Source organism: Scardinius erythrophthalmus (assembly GCF_964197995.2).
Source record: "Scardinius erythrophthalmus genome assembly, chromosome: 8".
NCBI lineage: Eukaryota > Metazoa > Chordata > Actinopteri > Cypriniformes > Leuciscidae > Scardinius > Scardinius erythrophthalmus.
In genome coordinates, this window is record NC_138228.1 from 49,465,588 (window position 1) to 49,481,478 (window position 15,891).

General features: G+C 45.8%; 1 protein-coding gene across 1 annotated transcript in view; it reads right to left on the reverse strand.

The window, feature by feature from the left end:
* pdpr (pyruvate dehydrogenase phosphatase regulatory subunit) overlaps positions 1-15,891 on the reverse strand; it is a 99,938-nt gene that overhangs the window by 68,304 nt on the left and 15,743 nt on the right. Inside the window, exons 5-7 of the mRNA XM_081372283.1 lie at positions 12,173-12,336; positions 11,973-12,094; positions 126-243 (exon numbers count right to left, since the gene is read on the reverse strand). Of these exons, the coding sequence (XP_081228409.1) occupies positions 126-243; positions 11,973-12,094; positions 12,173-12,336 (404 nt within the window). The remainder of the gene's footprint in view (positions 1-125; positions 244-11,972; positions 12,095-12,172; positions 12,337-15,891) is intronic.

The window sequence follows — 15,891 nt, forward strand, 5'->3', positions numbered from 1 at the left end:
GTGAGTGTGTGTGAGTGTGTGTGAGTGTGTCACCTGGGCTGTCGGCTCGCGTGGGTTTTAGACAGGGGTTTAGTGAGTGTGTGAGTGTGTGTGAGTGTGTGTGTGAGTGTGTGTGAGTGTGTCACCTGGGCTGTCGGCTCGCGTGGGCTCAGACAGGGGTTTAGTGAGCAGGTAGAAGTGTTCACAGCCGTGTAGAGGAACAGACACTTTGACTTCGCTGCTCTGACCCAGCTCATACGCCCACTGAAACACACACACACACACACACACACACACACACACACACACACACACACAACACCAATCAATCAGTGGACATGTCTAATGACACAAATCATTTACATCATAACAATAAAATGTTAAACTATTGTAGTACTCAAAACTTTTTCCAAATGATGATAAAAACACACACTTAGAACCGATCTAGAACCCCGCGACCCACGATCTAGAACCGGGGGCCCCTGGACTAGCACCGTGTCGAATTTGGGGCCGCTGCGACCTTTTGACCCCTTTTGGCCCCTGTTTGTTTGACGTCCCACGTGCAACTTATTCCATTGGGCTGTTGGTGGCCAATTAGCGCGAAAAAAGGCCAGAGGGACACGGAACTCTAGAACCCGTCCCAGGGGCCCGTGACGGGACGCATACGTCATTTTCGGGCCGATCGGACCTTTCTGTCACACCGTCCACCAAACGCCTATGAAAATGAATGGGATAAGTTGCACGTGTCAGTGGCTCCCGCGCGGGCCCCTAAACTCGACGAAAAGTTGCGTCGCGTGGCCCTCTGCGACATGCCGAGACGCGCCCGGTTTATTTTTAGCTATTTTTTATGCACCTCTCTGTCTCCCATTGATCTCTATGGGAGCATGTGTCTGCTCGGGTTAATTCAGCAGTTAGATTGAGAGGGCCCACTAGGCTCAGGAAGCACCTAGAGCCACGAAACTCTGGGGCCCGACTCGGGGGCCCGTGGCGGTCGTCCGTGACGAATTTCGAGGTCCTGCGACCTTTTGACCCCTGTGGGCGACTGCTTATTGGACGTCCCACGAGCAACTTATTGCATAGGGCTGTTGGTGGCCAATTAGCGTGAAAAAAGGTCCGAGGCACACGGAACTCTAGAACCTGTCCCCGGGGCCCGTGACGAGACGCGTACGTCAGTTTCGGGACGATCGGGCGTTTCCTTCAAACCGTTTGGCTGAAACACACACTTAGAACCAATCTAGAACCCCGCGACGCATGATCTAGAACCGGGGGCCCCTGGACTAGCACCGTGTCGAATTTGGGGTCGCTGCGACCTTTTTACCCCGTTTGGCCCCTGTTTGTTTGATGTCCCACCTGCAACTTATTCCATGGGGCTGTTGGTGGCCAATTAGCGCGAAAAAAGGTCCGAGGGACACAGAACTCTAGAACCCGTCCCAGGGGCCCGTGACGGTACGCATACGTCGATTTCGGGCCGATCGGACCTTTCTGTCCACCTTTCACCGAGCACATGGTCCGATTAATGGAGTGGACGGGGACACGGAACTCTAGAACCCGTCCCAGGGGCCCGTGACGGGACGCATGCGGCAGTTTCGGTGCGATTGACCCCTGTGGGCGACTGCTTATTGGACGTCCCACGTGCAACTTATTGCATAGGGCTGTTGGTGGCCAATTAGCGTGAAAAAAGGTCCGAGGCACACGGAACTCTAGAACCCGTCCCCGGGGCCCGTGACGAGACGCGTACGTCAGTTTCGGGACGATCGGGAGTTTCCTTCAAACCGTTTGGCCGAAACACACACTTAGAACCGATCTAGAACCCCGCGACCCACGATCTAGAACCGGGGGCCCCTGAACTGGCACAGTGTCGAATTTGGGGCCGCTGCAACCTTTCGACCCCTTTTGGCCCCTGTTTATGTGTCGTCCCACGTGCAACTTATTCCATTAGGCTGTTGGTGGCCAATTAGCGCGAAAAAAGGTCCGAGGGACACGGAACTCTAGAACCTGCCCCAGGGGCCCGTGACGGGACGCATACGTCAGTTTCGGGACGATCGGCGTTTCCTTCAAACCGTTGTGCTCAAACACACACTTAGAACCGATCTAGAACCCCGCGACCCACGATCTAGAACCGGGGGCCCCCGGACTAGCACCGTGTCGAATTTGGGGCCGCTGCGACCTTTTGACCCCTTTTGGCCCCTGTTTGTTGGACGTCCCACCTGCAACTTATTCCATTGGGCTGTTGGTGGCCAATTAGCGCGAAGAAAGGTCCGAGGGACACGGAACTCTAGAACCCGTCCCAGGGGCCCGTGACGAGGCGCATACGTCATTTTCGGGGCGATCGGACCACACCGAACCTCGTTCGGCCCCTGGAGGTGCTAGGGGCCCGAAACTTCACAGAGCGCCTCGTCGCACGGCCCCTGAAAACATACAGAGAGGGGAACGTCTACACACACTCGCAAAAAAACACTTGTGGGTTAGGGGCCAAAATAGGTGCTTCGTGGACTATGAGGAAGACTGTGATGAAGTTTAGGTGGTCAGGGGGACCCCATAGGCACTTTGTGGCAATGAAGAAGAGATAGGTGGTTAGGGGTCAAAATAGGCGCTTCGTGGGCAGTGAGGAAGACTATGGTGAAGTTTAGGTGGTCAGGGGGACCCCATAGGCACTTTGTGGCAATGAAGAAGAGATAGGTGGTCAGGGGTCCAAATAGGGGCTTCGTGGCACTGAGGAGGACTATGGTGAAGAGTAGGTAGTTGGCGGACCCCAAAAGCACTTGGTGGACCTGCCCGTAGTGCACTGGCACCCCCGGAGGCGTCCACACAGGGCCTATGTTAATTTATGGTAATTTGGGCTACTTTGTATGCGATTTTGGAAAAAGTCCACGTCACCATTAGGTTAAGCAGCTCGTGTCGTCCATTTGGATCACACGGACTTCGGAGTGCCTAGGGTGACAATGGCAACTTAAATGAATGGGAAAATTCCCACGAACCACCTAGATTCCCTTACTCCCAATCCCTCAGTTCCCTAACCCTAACTCCCAATCCCTCAGTTCCCTAACCCTAACTCCCAATCCCTCAGTTCCCTAACCCTAACTCCCAATCCCTCAGTTCTCCGTCTCCTGAAGCCTAGCTGTCTCGATCTCTTTTCTCCAGCACTCTCCTCTGTTCACACCATAGACTGTAAAAAAAGATGGACGACGCCCCTTCGCTCTCTTCCATTGATGAGAACTGAAGCCACCAGAGTCCCGATATGGCGCTGACATATTGGAACTTGAGTCTGCGCAGTAGCGATCTCGGGACCAGACCTGCGCAGTCGTGAGCAGGAAGTAAGCCGCGAGATCAATGCTCCGCCCTCACTCTCGCGGAACTCACTCATGAGAGTGGATTCTGCACACTTTTTTAAAGGTCCCATGACATGAAATTTCCACTTTCTGAGGTTTTTTAACATTAATATGAGTTCCCCTAGCCTGTATATGGTCCCCAATTTTCTAGAAATTTCAATCGGTGTAAATCGAGCTTTTGCTATCTTTCTCTGCCTTTGAGAAAATGGAAGCTCAATCGCGCTGATCTTGAATCTCCTCCTTGTGACGTTATAAGGAGGAATGTTTGCCCGCCCAGGCTCCCAGAGAATATTTTCCGCCCATGAGAAAATGCGATAGGAAGTAGGAACGCGCGCGCGTGATTTTAGTTTGTCCACGAAGAGATATCATGGCTTTTGAGCGAGCAAAGCATAACAATTGCTCAATAATTGGATGTAACGTTACAAATGAACACCAAAGGTATATCAATACAGAGCTGGGCTTGCTGAACCTCTGAAACTAAAGTCTGGATCACTCTATTTGGCTCAGCTACACACCTCGGACAAGTAAGTCAACTAATGATATACAAGTGTGTTGCTTTACTGTTTATGGTTACCTAGATTGTTACAAGTAGAATGTGGCTGTCACATTAGCTATGCAGCTATGCAGTTTATGTGTGTGAATACACACTGTAACGCGAGTGTTGTACACTTCTTTGTTATTTGGATAACCGTTTTCCTGTTGGTTATATGGCGCGCGCGATATCCGCATTTCAAGATCGCAGAGCTTGATGATGTAATTGTAATAAGATAAATTACAGATGTTACAGATCTCTCATGAAAAGGCAACAGTAGGTTAGCGTTAGCTACATGATAATAACTGTAAACCATTAGAATAAAGTATCGTATCCAGACATAATATTTTAAACTAACCATTCGGAAACGTCCTGCTGGAACCGCTGAGTTGTTGCTTCTCCATCCGGATCAGATTCTGGGTCAAACTGAAATGCTTGAAAGACTGCGTGTCCTCATGCCATTGCTATATCCAACGTAAACATGCACGGACCGGTACCGTTGCGCAAGATGGTCAAGGCCACACCCACCCTCCACCTTGCGCCGCCTTTCTCCTCCTCATTAGTATTTAAAGCTACAGACACCGAAACGGCCCGTCTGAAGGAAGCTCATTCTGGGACTGGCTTGTAGTGGCTATAATTCTGCACCGAGGCTGAATTTTTGGAAAGAGATTTCAGATACAGTACTAGGGACCACTAAGGCCTATATTAAAGCTTACAAAAAGTAGCATGTCATGGGACCTTTAAAAATTGATTGCAGTACGACAAGAGGCTTGTTAAAATAAAGTAAATACAATATCCTCAGTCTCATGAAGATCCCGAAAAAATGTCCGTTGGTGCTTCAGTGACTACTTCGCTCGAGAACCTGTCAATCACAGCTGTCAATCATGACGTTACACCACCGCATCACGTAACTAACTAAAAACCAACTTATTTTTGAAACAGACACTTGAACTAACATCAGCGTGATTAAAGCGACAGCAAATGAAAGAAACCACCTTTGGAAAAAAAGATATTTGAAGTGTAATTTAATTGTTTAGTTGGTCTCATGTCCCGTTGAATAACATGGGGAGGCGGGGCTTATGACCTATACTAGGACCAGCCACCGGGGGGCGATCGAGACGTTTTGGCTTCACTTTTCAGGGCTTGTGCGGCACGCTTGGTTCACACACACACACACACACACACACACACACACACACACACACACACACACACACACACACACACACTGTTCTCTTTTCCAGCAGACTCTCCTCTGTTCACACACACACACACACACACACACACACACACACACACACACACACACACACACACACACACACACACACACACAGTTCTCTTTTCTCCAGCACTCTCCTCTGTTCACACACACACACACACACACACACACACACACACACACACACACACACACACACACACACACTGTTCTCTTTCCTCCAGCAGACTCTCCTCTGTTCACACACACACACACACACACACACACACACACACACACACACACACACACACTGTTCTCTTTTCCAGCAGACTCTCCTCTGTTCACACACACACACACACACACACACACACACACACACTGTTCTCTTCTCCAGCAGACTCTCCTCTGTTCACACACACACACACACACACACACACACACACACACACACACTGTTCTCTTTTCCAGCAGACTCTCCTCTGTTCACACACACACACACACACACACACACACACACACACACACACACACACACACACACACACACTGTTCTCTTTTCCAGCAGACTCTCCTCTGTTCACACACACACACACACACACACACACACACACACACACACACACACACACACACACACACACACACACTGTTCTCTTTTCCAGCAGACTCTCCTCTGTTCACACACACACACACACACACACACACACACACACACACACACACACACACACACACACACACACACACACACACACACACACACACTGTTCTCTTCTCCAGCAGACTCTCCTCTGTTCACACACACACACACACACACACACACACACACACACACACACTGTTCTCTTCTCCAGCAGACTCTCCTCTGTTCACACACACACACACACACACACACACACACACACACACACACTGTTCTCTTTTCCAGCAGACTCTCCTCTGTTCACACACACACACACACACACACACACACACACACACACACACACACACTGTTCTCTTTTCCAGCAGACTCTCCTCTGTTCACACACACACACACACACACACACACACACACACACACACACACACACACTGTTCTCTTTTCCAGCAGACTCTCCTCTGTTCACACACACACACACACACACACACACACACACACACACTGTTCTCTTTTCCAGCAGACTCTCCTCTGTTCACACACACACACACACACACACACACACACACACACACACACACACACTGTTCTCTTTTCCAGCAGACTCTCCTCTGTTCACACACACACACACACACACACACACACACACACACACACACACACACACACACACACACACACACACACACACACTGTTCTCTTCTCCAGCAGACTCTCCTCTGTTCACACACACACACACACACACACACACACACACACACACACACACTGTTCTCTTCTCCAGCAGACTCTCCTCTGTTCACACACACACACACACACACACACACACACACACACACACACACACACTGTTCTCTTTTCCAGCAGACTCTCCTCTGTTCACACACACACACACACACACACACACACACACACACACTGTTCTCTTTTCCAGCAGACTCTCCTCTGTTCACACACACACACACACACACACACACACACACACACACACACACACACACACTGTTCTCTTTTCCAGCAGACTCTCCTCTGTTCACACACACACACACACACACACACACACACACTGTTCTCTTTTCCAGCAGACTCTCCTCTGTTCACACACACACACACACACACACACACACACACACACACACACACACACACACTGTTCTCTTTTCCAGCAGACTCTCCTCTGTTCAGTGTTTGTTTAAAAAAGGTGATTCTCCAGAGGTTGGAGATTTAGAGGCTCCATGTCAACCTTTCCCGTTCGTTGTGACAAATAACCCCAGACACACACACACACACACACACCAGACACGCGGCAAGACAGCCGGAGAAACTTCTCTATTTACGGATATGACGAGAAACGCAAGTGCACAATTTAAAGCTACAATATGCGATTGTGTTCGCCGCTAGCGGTCGCTAAGCTCTGACAGTAACACAGGCGTATGTTGATGAATAAGCGGAATCATGGTCGCCATGCTGAAGGATCTAATGATGTTGATGGATGAGTGAATACACTGATGTGTTTAGCATGACTGTGGTGTGAAGCAGAGCGCGATCGCTAACGAGAGACAGATCTCAGCGCCACACGCGAAAGGACATTTCATTCTAGCGAACTACACACAAGTGCTGAATAATACTCCGTTTATCAGACGAGTGAAGCGTGTGAGGCAACGCAGCGCTGCTCCACTGGCTCTACACGATCACACTAAACACTGAGTGTGTTAAAGTTATAATGTTATTCTGTGTGTTAGCTTGTCTGTATGAGACTAGCAGTGAGCGAGATCAACATTAGAATAACACACTAATCATATTCTAACGCACAGTTACTCATTGCGCGGCTCGCGAGCCGCATGCGGCTCGTCAAGCTATAACTGGCGGCTCGCATAGTAGCTTACAGTATCACACTGCCACTTGCCTTCAGAGCATGTGAGCCGGGAGTGGAGCGGGAGCGGGAGCAATTTCAAAAGGATGGAGCGTCGCATTTTCCGCTCCAATTTCGCTCCGCTCACACCACGAGTCTGAAGCATGCTCAGTCAAGCCTGACCCTGAATCCATTTGTCTTGCACAGTCATCAACAGTAGACTATTTTCAGGCAAAACTCGGCTCAATAATGGAGTTCAAAAAGTAAAATGAGAATTCATACAGTTGTAGCCTAGCCTATCAATATAAGTCGCTCCGGAGTAGCCTATAAGCCTATCAGTCAAAAAATGCGCCATGAAGAAGAAAAAACATAGGACTAGCCTCGCACTGGACTATAAGTCGCATTTATTTATACAAAAAAAAAAAGTTATGGACGGGACAGTTCTCCGTTACGGACGTAAGCGCTCTGAAAGACACTAAGACTGCTTTAAAACTTTCACTGAGACCTCAAACAGAAAGCACAAAGCCTGTCTTTAAATTTAATTTCGTTTTGTATTAATTGTATCTTAAATTTTAATCAAGGTTTCATCAAATGAACCGAAACTCAGCGTATAGCCTACTTGCCTCACAGACCCACATTGGCTATATATAAAGCTTGAAATGTCTACTTTTAAACAGAACAATTCAAAACGAAAGAAAACAGACTGCTCTCCCGTATGAAATGTGCATTTCTCTCAGGCGCGTTCACTACTGCGAAGATCACGAGTCAGCATTTCTCCAGGGACCGCCACAAGTGATATACATGTAGATTTTTTTCCTTTTTTGGAGCGAGCGGGGGGTGATTTGAGTGGAGCGCGAAGCAAACCTCGTTGAGCGCTGAGCGAAAATGAGCGGAGCGGCCTGATGTAGCTTTGAGCGGGGGAGCGGAGGGGTGAACAGTTCAGTGAGCGATGAGCGGAGATTCTCACCTCTCCACTCCGCTCATACGCTCTGCTTGCCTTTGAATGCAATCCGCTCCATTGTTTACCAGCAATGCTACATCGGACTTAAACTGCCATCTCGTGGCGGTAAGTTGTAATACAATTTTTTTTCAAATGTGTGCATGTGACATTGTTTAGAAAAAAAACTTGACCGCAGCGCACGTTTGCAGGCAGGCGACGAAAGCTCTGCTAGCTAGCATAAAACAAAAATGGACCGGTTTTTAATAAAAAAGGGACAGAAACGAGCTCAAAAACCAGACGGACAGACACACAGTGTTGTAACGAATAGTGGAGTGGATGAGGAAAATGAGTCTGAGGAAGCAGCAAACAAAAATCAGCACAAAGATACCGGAGAGGGGACGAGCAGACAAACGACAGGTGTAACGTTACCCAGCAAGAAACGAAAAATACGAAGCATACAAAATGAGCACAGAAAATTTCAAGACAAGTGGACAGAGGAATTCTTATTTGTTCTGCATGGCATGAACTCTCTGTGCTTAATATGCAAACAAACCCGTGTCGGTTTCAAACGAAGCAACTTGGAGCGCCATTTCAAAACGGCGCATCCATAATTCAATGAAAGTTACCCGTCTGGCAGTGAACTGAGAAAGAAGAAAATAGCACAGCTCACTGCTTCACTTTGTGAGCAGCAAAATCTTATCCACCGGACAACCTCCACTGCAGAGCGTTTAACAGAGGCGTCTTATGAAATAGCGTGGATTTTGGCGCGGGCTAAAAAACCCTTCTCAGACTCAGAAATAGTGAAAGACTGTTTTTTGGCTTCAGCAGAAATACTGTTCGCCGACTTTGACAACAAGGACGCCATCATTAAACAAATAAAAGGGTTACAGCTGTCTGATTCAACAATAATGAGGCGAATGGAAGACATCGGAAAGGACATACGTGACCAGCTGTTGGCTGATCTGCGCGCTGCACCTTGTTTCAGCATCGCAGTGGACGAAAGCACAGACATCACTGACATTGCTCAGCTGTGCACTTGGGTGAGGTTCCCGAAAGAAAACTCTTTTCAAGAGGAAATGTTGTGCTTACTACCACTCCATGGCCAAACAAGAGGTGAGGATATTCTGAATGCACTTTTAGTATTTTTTGAGGAAAATCATCTCAGCTGGTCCAAACTTGCAAGTGTGTGTACTGATGGTGCTCCAAGCATGCGAGGCAAAGAGAAGGGTCTTGTTGGCCTCATGAAAAAAAGAGATGAAATCCCCAATTTCATCAGCTTCCACTGCATCATCCATCAGGAGGCACTGGTATCAAAGCTCAGAAACAGTGAATTCCAAAATGTGATGCAAAGGGTTGTGCATGTGGTCAATTACATTGTTTCAAGAGCACTACACCACAGACAGTTCAGAGAGTTAATCCAGGACTATGACACAGAGTACAGCGATTTAGTGTTGCACAGTGAAGTAAGATGGTTGTCTCGTGGAAGGGTGCTGGAGCGGTTCCTGAGCCTCCTTCCTGAAATCAACAGTTTCTTGGACACCAAGGGGAAACACCAGCCAGAGCTGAAAGACCCAAACTGGATCATCCAGCTGGCCCTCCTTACTGACATTACCTGTCACCTGAACACTCTCAACTTGCAGCTCCAAGGGAGAGACAAGCTTCCAAGTGACATGGTGAGGGCAGTCAGAGCATTCCAAAACAAAATAACTGCTCTGTGGATACCTGACAGACAACTCATCCACTTCCCTAAACTCAGAGCAACAACCACAAGTGACCCATCTCTGCAGCAGCACTTCAGCTACAGCAGATTTGTTGAAGTTTTGGAGGAGCTGAAGGGTGAGTTTGAATCCAGATTCAGTGACGTGACTGAACATAAGGAGATTTTCAATTTTATTGAAAACCCCTTCCATGTGGATGTGTCCTCCCTCACGCCAACCATCACGCAGCTCTGCCCTGGTAATCGTGCTGCTCTGGAGAGTGAAATAATTGAGCTGCAAACAAATAACATTCTCCAAGTTGAACTCAGAGCAGGTGTTGGCCACTTCTGGAGTTTGGTTTCTGAAGCAGACTTTCCCACTTTGAAACCACTTGCACAGAAAGTGATGTCTTTCTTCATGAGCACATACACTTGTGAGTCAACATTTTCATCCATGAACACTATCAAGAGGAAACAGAGAAACCGACTGACCCATGCTCATCTTGAATGCCTCACTGTGATTGCAACAACAAACTACAAATACAACATGAAGAAAGTCAAGGACATGCATGCCAGCTTCCGCTCATCCCACTATTAAAGTAAATCTGGTCTTAAACGAAAATGTATTGGCTGTGTTATTTCTTTTTTGTGGGATGTCCAATTTATATGTAGAAATGCACATTTGCGAAGGTGACTTAGTATGTTGTCATAAAAAAGTGGCTCGCCTTTTGATTTTGCGCTGCCAATGTGGCTCTTGTGAAAAAAATAGTGAGGATCACTGTTCTAACGTTTCATCATGTTCAATTTAAGGCGAGACACGGCAGGCAAAAACATTGTTTTTTTTTTACTGGTCAATTTTGAGATTTTTGGATATTTGTCTTCAATAACATGTCTTCTTTCAGACTGTGGTGAAAAAAAGTCAGAAATACACATTTAGGTCTTTATTTTATTACACTTTGTCTGTTTGCGTCTGTAGATTTCGCGTAAATTCAACAAAAGTTGTCGTTTTAAATCATCCAGCCGATCCGCGATCTCTGTCTGCTCTGTCATCACACACACCGTTAGAAAGCTCTCTCTCTCCTGTACTATGCTGTCGGATCCAAATATGGTCATTTCCTTTTTATCAGCAACCAATCGCGAAAGTAAAAGGGCTGAATGCGCAATCTCATTGGCTGATGATAAATCTTTAAAGCCCGTTTTCTCAAAATGACCTTTCTCTCATTCTCCAAGTCTGAAATCTCCACTTCAGCAGCACCTATGTACACCAAACTTTCCAGTCTTGTACCTAGTTATATTATGAAGACATTTACAGAGGGATTTGTAAATATATTATTCCTAGCCTGATTTATATAACATTTTATTCCAAAAAACATGCCGAAAATCATTTTTTAAGGCTATTGACAGTATATTCTGATTTACAGGATAACAGAAGTAGATATGCATAAATCCCTCTGTAATTTTTTTCCCATCTAATATGTGAACACAATGAAAAAAATATTTTTAACCTGGCTTTATCCAATACTCAGATTTCATTTTTTTAAATATATGCAAAATAGCACATATTTAATTAAAAATTGCCTAATTTGCATATTTAAACATTAAATTACAGAAAACTTGTAATACATTTTTTTCTCATCTTAATGTAGGTAATCAACTGGGAAAGTTTCATGGTGATATCTGCTAGTTAAAAATTTTACCCTATTCACCTGTAGTGTCTCGCCTTAAACTTTCAATTTATTTGCAGATCTACATGACACTGAGTCCTGCACCGTGTGTGTGAGAGCTCATGCAGAGACGCACCTGTCCGGCACAGTTCACGAAGTACTCGCACTCAATGGATCCGCGGTCGGTCTCCACCGCCGTCACGTGACCGTTCTTCACCAGGACCTGATTCACACTTGTGTGTTCGTAAATCTGCACGCCTGACACACGAAAGACCAATGAGATGACAGAGGCAATGATCAGTGAGACTGTGATGCTGTGTTTGGCGTTAGCCGTACCATGAGCCGCCGCCGCCACAGCGAGCGCGTGATTGACATCCGGCGGGGAGACGACACTGTCGCCGGGCAGATGAAGAGCTCCGACCAGATCATGGATATTCACTAGCGGGTGGAGCTGAGACACATCTCTGGGTTTGATGACATCACAGCTCACGCCTAGAACCCTACACACACACACACAGAGATCAACCTGTGGGGATCTAAAGAGTAGCCACATTTTCTGTTGCTCCATATCTTTCATGCAGTTATTTCATTGGGGACTGCCAGAATGAAGAACAGACTTCAAGTGATCGACATGAGAGCAAAGTCAGAGTAAGGTCAGAGATAAGGTCAGAGTAATGTCAAAGTAAGGTCAGAGTAAAGTCAGAGTAAGGTCAGAGATAAGGTCAGAGTAAAGTCAGAGTAAGGTCAGAGTAAAGTCAGAGTAAGGTCAGAGATAAGGTCAGAGTAATGTCAAAGTAAGGTCAGAGTAAAGTCAGAGTAAGGTCAGAGTAAAGTCAGAGTAAGGTCAGAGATAAGGTCAGAGTAAAGTCAGAGTAAGGTCAGAGTAAAGTCAGAGTAAGGTCAGAGATAAGGTCAGAGTAATGTCAAAGTAAGGTCAGAGTAAAGTCAGAGTAAGGTCAGAGTAAAGTCAGAGTAAGGTCAGAGATAAGGTCAGAGTAACGTCAAAGTAAGGTCAGAGTAAAGTTAGAGTAAGGTCAGAGTAAAGTCAGAGTAAGGTCAGAGATAAGGTCAGAGTAATGTCAAAGTAAGGTCAGAGTAAGGTCAGAGTAAAGTCAGAGTAATGTCAAAGTAAGGTCAGAGTAAAGTCAGAGTAAGGTCAGAGTAAGGTCAGAGATAAGGTCAGAGTAATGTCAAAGTAAGGTCAGAGTAAAGTCAGAGTAAGGTCAGAGTAAAGTCAGATTAAGGTCAGAGATAAGGTCAGAGTAAAGTCAGAGTAAGGTCAGAGTAAAGTCAGAGTAAGGTCAGAGATAAGGTCAGAGTAATGTCAAAGTAAGGTCAGAGTAATGTCAGAGTAAAGTCAGAGTAAGGTCAGAGATAAGGTCAGAGTAATGTCAAAGTAAGGTCAGAGTAAAGTCAGAGATAAGGTCAGAGTAATGTCAGAGTAAGGTCAGAGTAAAGTCAGAGTAATGTCAAAGTAAGGTCAGAGTAAGGTCAGAGTAAGGTCAGAGTAAGGTCAGAGATAAGGTCAGAGTAATGTCAAAGTAAGGTCAGAGTAAAGTCAGAGTAAGGTCAGAGTAAAGTCAGAGTAAAGTCAGAGATAAGGTCAGAGTAATGTCAAAGTAAGGTCAGAGTAAGGTCAGAGATAAGGTCAGAGTAAAGTCAGAGTAATGTAAGAGTAAGGTGAGAGTTAAGTCAGAGTAATGTCAAAGTAAGGTCAGAGTAAAGCCAGAGTAAGGTCAGAGATAAGGTCAGAGTAAAGTCAGAGTAAAGTCAGAGTAAGGTCAGAGCAAGGTCAGAGTAAAGTCAGAGTAAGGTCAGAGATAAGGTCAGAGATAAGGTCAGAGTAAAGTAAGAGTAAGGTCAGAGTAATGGCAAAGTAAGGTGAGAGTTAAGTCAGAGATAAGGTCAGAGATAAGGTCAGAGTAAATTCAGAGTAAGGTCAGAGTAAGGTCAGAGGAAGGTCAGAGTAAGGTCAGAGATAAGGTCAGAGATAAGGTCAGAGTGAGGTCAGAGTAAGGTTAAAGTAAGGTCAGAGTAAAGTCAGAGTAAGAGTAATGTCAGAGTGAGGTCAGAGTAAGGTCAGAGTAAGGTAAGAGTAAGAGTAAGGTCAGAGCAAGGTCAGAGTAAAGTCATAGTAAGGTCAGAAATAAGGTCAGAGTAAAGTCAGAGTGAAGTAAGAGTAAGGTCAGAGTAAAGTCAGAGTAATGTCAAAGTAAGGTCAGAGTAAAGTCAGAGTTAAGTCAGAGGAAGGTCAGAGGAAGGTCAGAGATAAGGTCAGAGATAAGGTCAGATATAAGGTCAGAGATAAGGTCAGAGATAAGGTCAGAGTAAGAGTAAGGTCAGAGTAAAGTCAGAGTAAGAGTAAGGTCAGAGTAAGGTCAGAGGAAGGTCAGAGATAATGTCAGAGTAATGTCAGAGGAAGGTCAGAGGAAGGTCAGAGATAAGGTCAGAGTAAGGTCAGAGATAAGGTCAGAGTAATGTCAGAGATAAGGTCAGAGAAAGGTCAGAGTAAAGTCAGAGTAAGAGTAAGGTCAGAGCAAGGTCAGAGATAAGGTCAGAGTAAGGTCAGAGAAAAGGTCAGAGTAAGGTCAGAGTAAAGTCAGAGTAATGTAAGAGTAAGGTGAGAGTTAAATCAGAGTAATGTCAAAGTAAGGTCAGAGTAAAGCCAGAGTAAGATCAAAGTAAGGTCAGAGTAAAGCCAGAGTAAGGTCAGAGATAAGGTCAGAGTAAAGTCAGAGTAAAGTCAGAGTAAGGTCAGAGCAAGGTCAGAGTAAAGTCAGAGTAAGGTCAGAGATAAGGTCAGAGATAAGGTCAGAGTAAAGTAAGAGTAAGGTCAGAGTAATGGCAAAGTAAGGTGAGAGTTAAGTCAGAGATAAGGTCAGAGATAAGGTCAGAGTAAAGTCAGAGTAAGGTCAGAGTAAGGTCAGAGTAAAGTCAGAGGAAGGTCAGAGTAAGGTCAGAGATAAGGTCAGAGATAAGGTCAGAGTGATGTCAGAGTAAGGTCAAAGTAAGGTCAGAGTAAAGTCAGAGTAAGAGTAATGTCAGAGTGAGGTCAGAGTAAGGTCAGAGTAAGGTCAGAGTAAGGTCAGAGTAAGGTCAGAGTAAGAGTAAGGTCAGAGCAAGGTCAGAGTAAAGTCATAGTAAGGTCAGAAATAAGGTCAGAGTAAAGTCAGAGTGAAGTAAGAGTAAGGTCAGAGTAAAGTCAGAGTAATGTCAAAGTAAGGTCAGAGTAAAGTCAGAGTAAAGTCAGAGGAAGGTCAGAGATAAGGTCAGAGATAAGGTCAGAGTAAGAGTAAGGTCAGAGTAAGGCCAGAGATAAGGTCAGAGTAAGGTCAGAGTAAAGTCAGAGTAAGAGTAAGGTCAGAGTAAGGTCAGAGATAATGTCAGAGTAATGTCAGAGGAAGGTCAGAGATAAGGTCAGAGTAAGGTCAGAGTAAGAGTAAGGTCAGAGATAAGGTCAGAGTAATGTCAGAGATAAGGTCAGAGTAAGGTCAGAGTAAAGTCAGAGTAAGAGTAAGGTCAGAGCAAGGTCAGAGATAAGGTCAGAGTAAGGTCAGAGATAAGGTCAGAGTAAGGTCAGAGTAAAGTCAGAGTAAGAGTAAGGTCAGAGATAAGGTCAGAGTAATGTCAGAGTAAGGTCAGAGATAAGGTCAGAGATAAGGTCAGAGTAAAGTCAGAGTAAGAGTAAGAGTAAGGTCAGAGTAAAGTCAGAGCAAGGTCAGAGTTAAGTCAGAGTAAGGTCAGAGTAAGGTCAGAGTAAAGTCAGAGTAAAGTCAGAGTAAGAGTAAGGTCAGAGCAGGGTCAGAGTAAAGTCAGAGTAAGGTCAGAGTAAGAGTAAGGTCAGAGTAAAGTCGGAGCAAGGTCAGAGTAAAGTCAGAGTAAGATTCAGAGTAAGGTCAGAGTAAAGTCAGAGCAAGGTCAGAGTTAAATCAGAATAAGGTCAGAGATAAGGTCAGAGTAAGGTCAGAGTAAAGTCAGAGTAAGAGTAAGGTCAGAGCAGGGTCAGAGTAAAGTCAGAGTAAGGTCAGAGTAAAGTCAGAGTAAGAGTAAGGTCA